The sequence below is a fragment of the Corythoichthys intestinalis genome, chromosome 7, assembly GCF_030265065.1.
Source record: "Corythoichthys intestinalis isolate RoL2023-P3 chromosome 7, ASM3026506v1, whole genome shotgun sequence".
In the NCBI taxonomy this organism is placed as follows: domain Eukaryota; kingdom Metazoa; phylum Chordata; class Actinopteri; order Syngnathiformes; family Syngnathidae; genus Corythoichthys; species Corythoichthys intestinalis.
In genome coordinates this window covers 7,855,519-7,869,526 of record NC_080401.1, presented here as the reverse complement: position 1 = coordinate 7,869,526, position 14,008 = coordinate 7,855,519, and the positions used below count along the sequence as shown (strand labels likewise).

The 14,008-nt window shown below is 41.5% G+C and overlaps 1 protein-coding gene across 1 annotated transcript; it reads right to left on the bottom strand.

The window, feature by feature from the left end:
• Nucleotides 1-1,607: 1,607 nt before the first annotated feature.
• Nucleotides 1,608-13,065, bottom strand: LOC130919309 (uncharacterized). The gene is made up of 2 exons (XM_057841890.1): nt 10,436-13,065; nt 1,608-1,983 (listed from the first exon to the last, which is right to left on the bottom strand). Exon 1 carries the CDS (start codon nt 13,063-13,065, stop codon nt 11,425-11,427), a length of 1,641 nt encoding a protein of 546 aa, XP_057697873.1. The 3' UTR covers nt 1,608-1,983; nt 10,436-11,424.
• Between the last annotated feature and the right edge of the window lie 943 nt (nt 13,066-14,008).

Sequence of the window (14,008 nt, the reverse complement as noted above, 5' to 3'; positions counted from 1 at the left end):
ATAAATAGAATCCACCTATGTGTAATCAAGTCTCCGTATAAATGCACCTGCTCTGTGATAGTCTCAGGGTTCTGTTTAAAGTGCAGAGAGCATTATGAAAACCAAGGAACACAACAGGCAGGTCCGAGATACTGTTGTGGAGAAGTTTAAAGCCGGATTTGGATACAAAAAGATTTCCCAAGCTTTAAACATCTCGGGGAGCACTGTGCAAGCCATCATATTGAAATGGAAGGAGCATCAGACCACTGCAAATCTACCAAGACCCGGCCGTCCTTCCAAACTTTCTTCTCAAACAAGGAGAAAACTGATCAGAGATACAGCCAAGAAGCCCATGATCACTCTGGATGAACTGCAGAGATCTACAGCTGAGGTGGGAGAGTCTGTCCATAGGACAACAATCAGTCATACACTGCACAAATCTGGCCTTTATGGAAGAGTGGCAAGAAGAAAGCCATTTCTCAAAGATATCCATAAAAAGCCTCGTTTAAAGTTTGCCACAAGCCACCTGGGAGACACACCAAACATGTGGAAGAAGGTGCTCTGGTCAGATGAAACCAAAATGGAACTTTTTGGCCACAATGCAAAACGATATGTTTGGCGTAAAAGCAACACATCTCATCACCCTGAACACACCATCCCCACTGTCAAACATGGTGGTGGCAGCATCATGGTTTGGGCCTGCTTTTCTTCAGCAGGGACCGGGAAGATGATTAAAATTGACGGGAAGATGGATGCAGCCAAATATAGGAACATTCTGCAAGAAAACCTGTTGGTATCTGCACAAGACCTGAGACTGGGACGGAGATTTATCTTCCAACAGGACAATGATCCAAAACATAAAGCCAAATCTACAATGGAATGGTTAAAAAATAAGCGTATCCAGGTGTTAGAATGGCCAAGTCAAAGTCCGGACCTGAATCCAATTGAGAATCTGTGGAGAGAGCTGAAGACTGCTGTTCACAAACACTCTCCATCCAACCTCACTGAGCTCGAGCTGTTTTGCAAGGAAGAATGGGCAATAATGTCAGTCTCTCGATGTGCAAAACTGATAGAAACATACCCCAAGCGACTTGCAGCTGTAATTGGAGCAAAAGGTGGCGCTACAAAGTATTAACGCAAGGGGGCTGAATAATATTGCACGCCCCACTTTTCAGTTTTTTATTTGTTAAAAAAGTTTAAATTATCCAATAAATTTTGTTCCACTTCACGATTGTGTCCCACTTGTTGTTGATTCTTTACAAAAAAATTAAAATTTTATATCTTTATGTTTGAAGCCTGAAATGTGGCGAAAGGTTGCAAGGTTCAAGGGGGCCGAAAACTTTTGCAAGGCACTGTAGCTTAATTAGCTGCTACATACTTTATGTACCTCTAAACCACCTCCATAAAAACGAACAAATAAATTGGGAGCTACTACGAAGTATTTGTTTAAATGCATATATCGTTAGAAATCAAATGTTAATAGGCCACTGGACCCCAATGGGGGTCAAGGGAAAACTGTTAATCATCTTTTAGTCGTGTTCGTTTTGTAATGATTCAATAAAACAGAGTTTAAAGAAGACTCACATACGGAAAGTTCCGATCTGATCCAAGTATATTGATTCCAGAGATATTGCAAATGTCAAGTACAGAATTCTGGCTGATAATTCCCGTACCCGGAGAGTGCCCATGATAGCGGAAGTATCAGTAAAGTCCCTTAGCCAGTGCACATTGTAATATACTGTACTACAAAGGCATGGAAACATTAGCATTCTATTTCGAGTCACAGATGAGGTGATGTCTTCTGCTGGTCTCGTGGAGACGTCGGCGTCATCCCAGTTCCCATTTTCCCTGGTCCCAATGGAAAGCGTCGTGACCTGTTGACCTGTTAGTTTGCAGAGCTTAACGATTTATTGTACCTGGACACTGGGTGATAAGTCCCAGACACATTCCAAGGGAAGCAAAACCCATAACGCTCGACACTCCACGCCGGCGTCCCCTTGATATCTGTGGGCAATAATGTTTGTTATACTCATTATAAAGATGTTACTTTTGACCAGTGAATAGACGAATAGTAGCTCTTTCATTCAACACCAGATGGCAGCACTGTTTCATCGTAACTAAACAAGTTTTGCCTAGCCAACTGGAAAAATCCAATCGAAGTATACGTCAGTGGCCGGCACCTTGAATCCGCTAAGTTTTTATATTGGAAATATGCCATCACAACGACAAGGCAAGGGTAGAAGAAGGTGTGGAACACCAGGAGAAAAACATCCAATCCGTAGGACACAGCCTCACGAGATGTTCTCAATATCAATAATATCGGAGGCAGTTCAGCGCTGTTTATGCATTACCACTAACACAAAATTCTACAGGCCAACAAATCGACGACTTCCAACAGCGATGTACAAGCAGGTACATATATTTTTCACTGTCCAAAAAAATTGATTCATGACAATGTGGTTTTGTGAAAAGGGCTTCATTTTGTTCCATTTAAATCTATTAGCCTTATACGTTTGAATATATGTATGGATCGTGAATATATTATGATGGCTAGAGGGGACAACACAAGCCAAAAGTTTGCAATGTAGCATTAAAGCAACACTTTCAAACTTTTCAGTTTTGGTCGATTTTAGCGACGCCGGTGGACAAAAGCGATAGGGTTTTGCCTAAAAGTGCCTCTGACAACAAAAAGCATGCTTATTTCATATTTCACGTGATATTTTATGCTCCTGAATGAAATGGACCGCTTGGATGTGTGTGGAAGCAATCGATATATATATATTACATTTTTTTAATCCCGCGCCATGAAAATTTGTAACTTCCTGGATTTACGAACAATGCGAATGTGACGTCAGCGGGATAATCATCTCAGTATAAAGCCAATACTACAGTATGCAGAACGACTGCGGATTGAGCCTATTTTGCGGATTATTTCATTTATTTTTCACATCACGCCAGACCTGTGTGCTGCAGGCTTTTGTTGCTGCACAAGGGAGAGTCTGTGAGCCTTTTGGGGTTTCAAAAACTTCATCTTTACCGTGGATAATGGCTAAAACAAGTCCGACAACTGTGGGACCATTCTGAGGTGAGTAAGCTACGTGTTATATTATGTCAAATACTGGGATCATGGCACACGTTATAATTGGGAAGTTGCTTGCATTTTGTGGGTGAAAATACTCCATGTCCACCGAGAAGGCCACACACCCGACGACCGGCAGCTTGTTGCACACCATAGTCGCCGGCTGATAAAGGTGTGCCCGCTGAGAATGCGCTTTCCTCGGCTTGGCCACGAGCAAACCCCCGCCTCAAGGTCGGCCGGTTTGTCCGGCAGTCATTTTCCAGCTGCGCCCCCGGCAAGCAGCACTCCTGCCCGCAGCAGGGGAACAACGAGCCGAAACTTCCTCACTGAGCTGAGCGATCGGTGAAGACAATTAACCCCTCCGCCGTGTGTGACACGATTCTGAAAGGCAAAAGTAAAACTCGGAAAAGCTACTCAGTTCAAGTTAGCATGTCAGCTAGCTGTCACGCCTCCTGCTTTGTTTATGCTCTTTCCTACGTCTCCGAAGCCGGGGCAGTGAAATGACAAAATCCGGACTAACTCTGGTGGCATAAAATACTGTTCGGCAGTCGGCAGTTTTGACCATTATGGAGTAATTTTGCCCTGTCGTACTGAATAAGTGCATTTTTATTATTTCATATTCTTTTTAGCACAAGACTGTTATTTGACATGACCATAACATTATTTTTAGCAATTGGGGAAAATACTTAGATAAAAAGAATAACCTGTGAAAATATTGGAGTAGAGAGATTGAAATAAAGATGACATTTTGCTGCTCTGTGATGTATTTCCCTCATTCTTAATCTTTCCCCTCAATGGGTTGAATTCTAAGTCAGATGGAATTCAGACCCTGCCGACGTCATCACACGCAGGTCTAAACAGCAAATTAAAAGACTTAATTTCTCTTCATCTCCACTTTGCCAAATTCTTGTATATAGTCGAATTGTCTCAAAATATGAATCTAATTCACATAATAATGCTATTTAAGATTTTTTTATGCTGTCACAGGCACTTTAGGAAGACTGCACTTCCCATGAGGACCAGCGCACATCCGAACAGTGTCGTAAAATCATCAATGAATCAAAAATTAATCTCCCGGTCACCTGCAGATGGATTAAATAACATTTCTTTTTCCAGCGACTGTGTGAAGGACAAATAAGAGAATGAATCCAGTTGTGGCTGAACAATAGCATATGACGGTGAGCAGCCACGTGGCTTAGTCTGGCTAACCCTCACAACCCACCCGAACTTGTCACTGCTGACGAGTTCAGTTGGGGGCCTGGGGTTTGGCGTCAAGCCAGCGAGCGAAAGCCAGGCCAATGTTTATTCTGTATATCCTGGTAACCCTCTTTTTTTCCTCCTTAGACCAAACTTTGTCTTTTTTGTTGCTCTGCCATCTTTGCAACATTCGCGCGAATCCGTTCTCATCAACTTCCGTCTTTATAATGAATGGGGAAAGGGGAAAGTGACGTATGCCGTAAAGCGGTCAGTATATTTGTAGGTTTTTTGTGTGTGGCAGGGTTACTGCCACCCTCTTCAAAGTTAATTAGTGCCGCTGAAAGCGATACAGACCCCCTCAAGATATAAAAGAGGTGTCATTCAACTAGTTAGTCGACATACAGTGTATGACAAAAGTGAGTACACCTCTTGCATTTCTGAAGATATTTAAGTATATCTTTTCATGGGACAACACTGACAAATGATACTTTGATACAATGACAAGTAGTCTGTGTGCAGCTTATATAATAGCGTTAATTTATTTTCCCCTCAAAATAACTCAAAATATAGCTGTAAATATTTAACACTAGAAGTCCCAGCGAATTCTGGGTCATGAGGATTTGCCATTGGGAAAAGCCAAACTGGCCTCTGCTGGGCATTCTAGATTTGGAAACAAAAGTGAGTACACCCCATAGAAACTACGAATATCCCTAAATGTCCAAATTGAGTATTTTTGTCATTTTCCCTCCAAAATGTCATGTGACTCGTTACAGGAGCGCTGTCAGCATTGCAGCAGAGATTGAAAAGGTGTGGGGTCAGCCTGTTAGTGCTCAGACCATACGAAGCACTCTACATCAAATTGGTGTGCATGGCTGTCACCCCAGGAGGAAGCCTCTTCTGAAGACGGTACACAAGAAAGCCCGCAAACAGTTTGCTGATGACATGTCAATGAAGCACATGGATTACTGACACCATGTCCTATGGTCTGATGAGACAGGCAGGCTTTCTTGTGTACCATCTTCAGGAGACGCTTCCTCCTGGGGTGACAGCCATGCACACCAATTTGATATAGAGTGCGGTGTATGGTCTGAGCACTAACAGGCTGACCCCCCACCTCTTCAATCTCGGCAGCAATGCTGACAGCACTCCTGTGGTGGTGGTGGTGGTGGTGTTATGCTTATATAGTAACGAGTCTCATGGCATTTTGGACAGAAAATGACAAAAATACTCAATTTGGACATTTAGGCTGTATGTTTTTTCATAGTTGTGTACTAGCTTTTGTTGCCAGGGGTTTAGATATTAATAGCTATATTTTGAGTTATTTTGAGGGGAAAGTAAATTAACTCTATTATAAAAGCTGCACACAGACTACTTGTCATTGTGTCAAAGTGTCATTTTGTCAGTGTTGTCTCATGAAAAGATATACTAGAACTTAAATATATGCAGAAATGTGAGGGGTGTATTCACTTTTGTGATATACTGTATCATCACAAATGTTTCTAAAATATTTTTGAAAGGTTGAAAAGTCACCTAGTGTTGCTTTAAATTAAAATAGTAAGTACAGTGTGCAGTACAGTACAATATGGTACTTTTTATGACTACGACTACTAGAATGGATAAGTGACACCCTTAATATGAGAGGAGAGGTTAGTTTGTGTTAACAGTTGGGGCAAGCAGTGTAATGATATCACTCAACTTTTGCAAACAAAACAAATTAAAACATACAGAGCTGGCTGAATTCGAAAAAAAAAAAAAAAAAAAAAAAAAAAACTATATTTTGTGTCCTCATTAATGATACAGGTAATTAAAACCACTAGACAGCCAACTACTTTGTAACTATACATTTGAATCTATGAGTAAATCATGTTTGAAGTGTTCCTGCTATACTGCTGGTTATTTCCCCTGAGTTGTTCATGAGTTTACCCTCATTATTTACCACCATACACTGATATGGCAATAACAACCTTGGAAAAAGAAATCACAATGAATAATGAGTATGTTTTCTTTGTGCGAGTACACAGAAGTTCCATTTACAAAACAAACACAGCGCATTGTCTTTAGGGATTTGGGGAAGTGGTTTTGAATGCCTGCAGAATCAGCACCAAAAGGCAAAAGCACTTAAAAATACAAAAAATGACGCACGACATGAAACTTAAGACTCAAGTAAGACAAAAAGCTCATTAAAATCATTCTTTCAAATATTATGCATTCAATGCACCATGATGAAATGAAAAGCAAGTGAATCCCATCTCAAAGTGACAAAACATTTGGGATTAATGTTTTTTCACTGTAAAAAAATACTCTCATTTTAACCCCATATACACATTCAGCCATATTACGCAGAGTTCTGTTGAACAATGTGTAGATTATTCACAAGCTGTAATTTTCTTCAACAAATACTGTGCCAATGATTTTTAAATTACGCAGAGGTTGAAGCAGAGTCCATGCATTTAATTTTCTTTTCCTTCCTTCACTTTGCATGAGCCTTCAAAGGCACACAAATTGGCACATGGCTCTTAAACCAAGCAGGGAGCCGTCATTTGATTGGAATGCTGATAGAAACCGTGTTGTGGCCTTGGCCATTCGCCTGTTGGTCTCAGCTGGAAAGTCTTTTCCCAGCAATTTCATGTGTGTGGCATTTTGTCATCAAGCAAGGACGTCCTGTTCATGAAGAGTAGATTATTTGCCTAATGTCAAGGAGGGATTTTGTCTCCCCTGCCTACTTATGGGATGCTGAAATCTTAGAGACGGCCATTTATTCTCTCCCCCGTGGTTTTTTGCCAAGTAACACTTGAAATAATGACATTAAAGTGGGATGTAAAATGTCTCAGTATGAGCTAAGTGTTCTTTAAATATCAACGTTAAAATCTTTAAAATTATTTCATATAATTTACAAAAACATATCCATATTGACAATATTTTGGTCATCCATTCAACCATGCTCTCTACCCTCTCTAGGGTTGTCGGTGTGCTAGAGCTTTTACCAGCTGATTTAGAGCAGGAGATTAGGTATAACCTTCATTTGTCACCAGCTATTTGCGAGCACAAGTTAGAGCCTAGCGGTATACCGAAAACTTAACGTTACAGAAATTCTTCACGATGGCTGACGTAATTTTGACGTTGTTGGTAAATTCGGTAATTTAATAAAACAAAAAAAATGTTGTCTTTTCATCCCACTTTGGCTCTGTGTTGTTCGGCTATGTTCATTCCCCTTTAAGTAAGCAGTCAGTGTACTCACGCATGAAGTCACGTGGTTATCAGGAACTCAAACAGAAGCCCGGTAGGCTAACGCTAGCGGCTATCGCTACAAGCAAACGTGATGGAGTCGGGCTTAAGGGAGCTTCGCCAAACTTTCACCCGACATTAAGTTGACACTTTGCGGCCTCCAAACGGGCTTTCACACGCTTTCCTCCCTGGTTCTCACGATTTTAGGAGAGGGTGCTTTCTACTGGTAGCCAGGCCACAGGCTAACGCTAGCGGCTAACGCTATAAAATGAACGTGACGGAGTCGGATAGCGGCTCTAACCTTGTCAAAACGGCTGAACTTAATGAGTGGATTGGGCAAAGACTGCATCTAGCAATTAGTATGTCGCGTTATTTTGTATCTGTGTGTGTGTGTGATTTCTTTGATATCTTTTATGAGGGTAAAGCATAAATTATAATGCAACAGTAAAGCGTATAATATGACCGTTTAATGGCCACAGCGATTTCTCTGTATGTGCTTGCTTCATTATGTGTCATTACTGCTATGATAAAATCTTAAATGTTTCATTGGCAAAAGAGCAATATAGCTTTAATGTGTGAGTGTCTCTGTGTGGGGGGTGCATGTGTGCGTGCATGTATTAAAAAAAATGCTCAGGGGAAAAAAAAACTGAAACCTTGAAGTAAACACTTGTGTTGAGTACTTATGTCACAGCAGCCATTAACAATAAGTTGTCTGTTTGAAATGTTTGTTTTAAGTCATGTGTGTTACAATGACATGTTTGCACAGTCATCGTATTGATTTTTATAATGTTGTACATTGTTCAAGTCATACAAGCTGTTATAAATGTTCATACCTGAATTCTTATGGTTTACAAGAAATTTTTATATACTTAATGTTTAGACTGCATGTACAGTTGTTTAAATATGTTAAATTGAAATCTGGTAAATACATCAACGAGAAACAGTTAATTTGTATTTCACGGATTGATTCAGATTTTCAAATTACATAACAGTCCGCTTGGGCGAATTGATCGTCATTTATCGTTATCGAAGTAAATCTGCTCAATTTTCCGTGATACGTACTTTAAGCCATATCGCCCAGCCCTAGCACAAATATACGACAATCATTGAGCCTCACATTCACATTTTTATATAATTCAGTCTTCAGTTAACCTACCGTGCATGTTTTTGGGATGTGGGACAAAACCCGTGCCCATAGAAACCCATGGGGGCGCCCATTCAATATTCACAAAGGAAGAAATGTAAGGAAGACAGGCCACTATGACTGTAATACATATTCAGTTCAGTCATTGCAATAAAAAAAACAATCATGTCCGCGTGGAGAAACAATAACTGGTGCGAGTGTTGTAACTCTCTCAAGACTGTTCTTGGACTTGAGACTGGTCTGGAGACATTTTGAGGGACCTATGTTAATTTTTCACCTGGATTACACAAATCAAACACTTGAATGCACTATTCACTTAGCCAATGACAATGAGTCTGCAATAGTCGGCTGAGCAGCTGGGTTAGTGATTCCACCTTTGTTATTTTAATTTTTTTTCCCTTTTTGCTCATGAATTTCAAGTGGCGTGCCGCAGCTGTGATGGCAAAGTTGTTATTAACACGGAAAGTTATAGAAATGCTCAATTTGAGATAGCTTTTAACAGTCAATGTTTACTCGTTTATTCGGATGTTGTGATGAGTAGCAGCAGTCTAATCGCTGGGTTGAAAGTAAGGTGACCACTTGTCCGGTTTTAGGACAAACACTCAGCCTTTTCAGTGATGTGTGCGGCGTCTCACACAACCCATTAGCCGGACGCTATTTGTTCGGCTTTAAACGAAAATGGGCCGCGGTTCTGTTTTTGTGACGCAACTCAGCCCCACAGTTGTTACAACTGGTCTGTGATTGGCCAAGAGTGGATTCAGTTAAAAAAACATCCTATATTATTGGTTCAATAAAATGTAAAAACAAAGCTTCCCGAGTGGCTATGTGACGACATCATTCCCTTGCCGAGATTTTACAACATTGCAAGCACACATATGCCAATACGGCGGACATCTTTTAACATTGAATGGACGAAAGAGCACAATTTCTTCGCCTAAAGCAGTAGAGACTCGTTCCACTGTTTCTGCATGGTTTGCTGGTGTGACGTGAGCCGCAGGATCAAAGCAGCCATAGAATGTCACATAAAAGAACGTGGTGAGCAGCGGGTGTGTCGACATTGAAAACATTTTTTTGAGAACACTCATCGCCTCTGAATAAAAAAATAACTGCAGTTGAACTTTGCAAAACTTTCCTCTCTTAAAGGGTTCACTTCTTTTTAGCAGTTCAATGCTCACATTGTATTTATACACAAAAATCTTGTTCTGCCGAAATATCTACAATGGTGAAACGTCTACCTAGGACGAATTTGACTAAGTAGTACTGTGCGCTTTCAGCTTGTTTTATTTAGCTGCATAGAGGGAGAACGTACAAAAAATACCTTAAGAAAATACTTAAATGTAATAATATCAAATAAGGGTGGTTTAGATAGATAGATGGATGGATGAATGGATGGATGGATGGATGGAGGGGCAGAGAGAGAGAGAGAGAGAGAGAGAGAGAGAGAGATACAGTAGATAGATAGATGATAGAGATTTTCGTTTTTTCTTGACTTTTTTGCCAAAATCATCAATATTAAAACATTAAAAGGCTTGAACTACTTCAGTTGTGTGTAATGAATCTAAAATATATGAGAGTCTAATGTTTAGCAGTACATTACAGAAAATAATTTACTTTCTCACAATATGCAAATTTTTTGAGAAGGACCTGTACAGTACGTGACTGATGTGGTCAACAGATCAACACTCTGCTTTAAAGCTACCACAAGAAATCACAATGCTTAAAAGCTATCAGAGGAAAAACACACACCGAAAGTATTTTGAGGCAAAGGAAAGGTAAAAAACAGACTCAATAAAAACAAAAATAATACGTACCCCTTATTTTGAACTGATGTGCGCATGCGTGCGCAAGCGCAATGGGCATTGGTAGAATGTTTTGCCGTGGAGCATATTTTGGCAGAATAGTTTCAAAATAAGACTGCAAACTAAATAAATTGTCATAAAAAGTTTGACCTTGAATAGATATTTTTTACTATTTAGTTCCACAAATATGATCTATAAACCGTGCAAAACTTTATTGTTGATGAAAATACGTCACAAGTCTGATGTATTATTATTTTTAAAATATGTTCTCCGTTTTGACCTTATCAAAGTGATCACTCTATCATTGTTGGAATAATTATGCACATATTTAACATTTATGCTATCTTATTCTACACATAGTTAGTCATCATCTTGGATAACTTCAGTCTCCAGTCTTCCTTTCATGGGCTTTGAAGCCTTTCTGTATTCTTTGTTAATTTGCTTGCCTGCCAACACCTTTGCCCTCCCCTGTCCCTATAATAAAAGGGTTAATTACAAAGCAACTTGAGGTCAAAGCCTGTAGCTGGCCTAGAGTTGTTTTGGGACTCTCAACCGAAGAGAACTTCATTTATCTCCTGCGTGTATTTTCCTGCTAGATGCTAGGTGTAAATGAATGTAGCATTTCCTGAATAACACTGAAACTCATTCACTGCTGGTAAATGAGTGTCAATAGCAGCCTTCCCATTTCAACTAGGAAGGGTGCCATTGATTGATTTCACTGCCATTTATGGTGATAGATGTCCAATCCAATTTGACTGGGGGGCTGGCAGAGATTGAACAACATCCCTAACATGCATATTAGTGCTCTACAATATGACAATATACTGTATATCATGTTTAACAAATGAAAGTGGAAGTTGGCCCTTGCATCCTTCGATTTTTCTGAAAGTGGCCCTCAAAGAAAGAAGTTTGGACACCGTTGGCCTAAGTGTTGTTTCCTTTCACGTCGCTGGAGGAGCTGTAGTGATCCTTTGATATTGTTCTTCCCACACCAAAGGCTTCTAGTTCCATATGTCATCCAACACAACAAACTCCTGCCTGTGGAGTGGTATCGGGGTGGGAGTGTCAATTGTGTCCTCCTCCATGTTTGGTGGCTGCTGCGACGATGCCCAAGCGTAACGCTGGGAATAAGTCAGCTGGTTGACAGAGACCTCGTTTGCTAGTGTGGTCTTTGGCCAAGGTCCGACCCTGTCCTGCAGACATACTACCGGATCGTTTTGTGGTATCAAGGTGCCGGTGATGAGCGCGTCAATGTCGTTCAAGCAACCATAGACTTGATCGGCGTGGGTCCCCCTGGTCAGTGGTTCCATCTTGAGCCAGAGTAGCTGTTGCTGTACAAACTTGGTTGCAGTATCTTCCACCATTTTATGGAGAACTTTGATATCCTCCATGTTTTCCTCATCCACCTCCAAGACGAGTGACTCTGAGAAGCCCCTCCACACCGTGGCTGACCGGACCGTAATCCTGTTCGTGGTCATGTAACGGTAGATTTTATCCACCAGGTCTTGCAAGAACTCATCGGCTTCTGGTCGCAACGTGTCCACATCTACGGTGGTATCGGCGGCCGGGAATACCACTTTACGGAACAGCGCTTCGAGACCCGCTCGAACTCCTTGGAAGCCAAGCTCGCTTTCGGGCAGAGGGATTGGCGGGACACTGCCGGGTAGGCAGATCTCTTCTTCCCAACTCATACGCATGCAACGGCACCGAACCTTCTGTAGCTCAAAGGACAGCGCCTTGAAAGTCTTGTTGCCAAAGTTTAAAAAGTTGTGTTTGCGAGAAGCTTCATCGGCACTGGTGTACAATGCGCAAGATTCAAAGAAGTTGCTAAGTTGATCCTTGATCAGTCCCAGATTGAAATGAGGCGTAGAGGAGCGACCACGTCCCTCCTCCAAAGGGTCAGGGTAATGCAGGTCATTGATGACAGCCTCCAAAATCTCTGCTGCTGTTTTCTTGAGTTCCCGACTAGTCCTGAGTGAGAGGGATTCGTCTTGGCTGTCTGTCCATTTGCGGAGGATGTTCATTACTGCCTCTGTGGTTTCTTCCCTGTTACCTACGCAGGCGTTGCCACACTTTGAGTCACGAGAGGGTTCTTGTCTGCTCTTTTGGCGCCAGCACGGTCGGAAGCACTTGGTGTAAATAGCCATCTTACTCAGGTAAACCTTCAGAGTGCTGCATGCCAGCAGCACCATCTTGGCCAGAACGTCCACCTTGGTGAAGGTTCCCAGGATGTAAACAAGCGGTACCGGTTGACCATCGACGCCAGCGGCCATGGACAGAGCGTGATTGGCCCTCTGAGAGAGCTCTCTCTTGAAGAGGGCGTCCAGCTTTTGGGAGCTCTTGCTCTGTTGCTCCTGGAAGCCCAGCGCCGATGCCAAGGCTCCACTCAGTCCACCTTCCACTTTGAGCTTCATTCTTTTCCTGTCGGCGCGCTTCTTAAACTCCGGGACAATAACTCTGATGGTGTCGGCGCAGAGTTTCTGCGTAATGTCGGTGCACATGTCGGCCAAGGTGACCTGCGTGGCTGAGTCGATGGTCCCCGCGGCCAGCATGCTCCACTGCGCCGGCAGTATCCGCTCAAAGTATTTCTGGACCATGGGGAGAATGACCTCTGCCTTGATGGAGTAGGTCTCTGTCTCCATTGTTGTGACGCTTGCCATTGACTTTCTCTCATCAAAGCGTTGCCTGTCGCTTGTATTGTTTGGCGATGTCACAAAGCTTTTCACCAAAGACCAAGCTCTTTGTGAGCAAGCACCATACTATAAGTCGCTCTGGAGTGTAATTCAAACTTAAAAAAAAAAAAAAAAATGCATCAGAGAAAGAAAGAACAACGTGGATCAGTCGCATTGGACTCTTAAGTTGAATTTTTGAAGTAAAAATGTACCCTATGTTGTCCATCATTTGTGGCCAAGTCGCTCAAACACAGTTACTAGTATTGAATCAGCAACAAAAGAGTGGTTAAAATGAATTAAATAGTTGCCAAACCTACAGCATTGCTGCACACACTCATAATTAGCAGTGGTGCTGCGAATACTAACCTAAGCACCATTTAGCTTAGCAAGCGACTACGATGCAGCACTTCAGCTCAACAATGACCACTTTGTCAGTTTTCTTCTACTTCCTAGCATGCGCAGACCCTTTTACTCATTGTTTTGGCTAATACTTAGCTCATCTAAGGTAGCTTATTATCTCTAGTGGCTTCACATTCTCCTTATTAGCTTCAGTTGCTAGTTTCCAGTGACCAAGTTGTAGACCTGCTAGTCTTCAAAATGTTCCGTTTATTTTCTGTACTGCGCTCACGCCAAATATATTCCTTCACATGGCTCCAGAGACAATTTTATTTGTTCAGATTTATGTAGCTAGAGGAGACTGGGGCAATGTGAAACATTTTTTTACATTTGCTCTCCCCCATGATAGCTAAAACAACAAAGTTTACATATTTCCCATTAATTTAGGATGTTTCCAAGCAATGGAAATTATCAGAATGTACTCAGGATGAGTTATTTGATGAAGAATAGTTTTTTTTTTTTTTTTTTTTTCTGACTGGGGACGGAATATTTATTGCACCATTGTATCACGTATTGA

Coding starts and splice junctions, on each gene's coding strand:
- LOC130919309 (XM_057841890.1), bottom strand. CDS start 13,065: ATGGAGACAGAGACCTACTCCATCAAGGCAGAGGTCATTCTCCCCATG.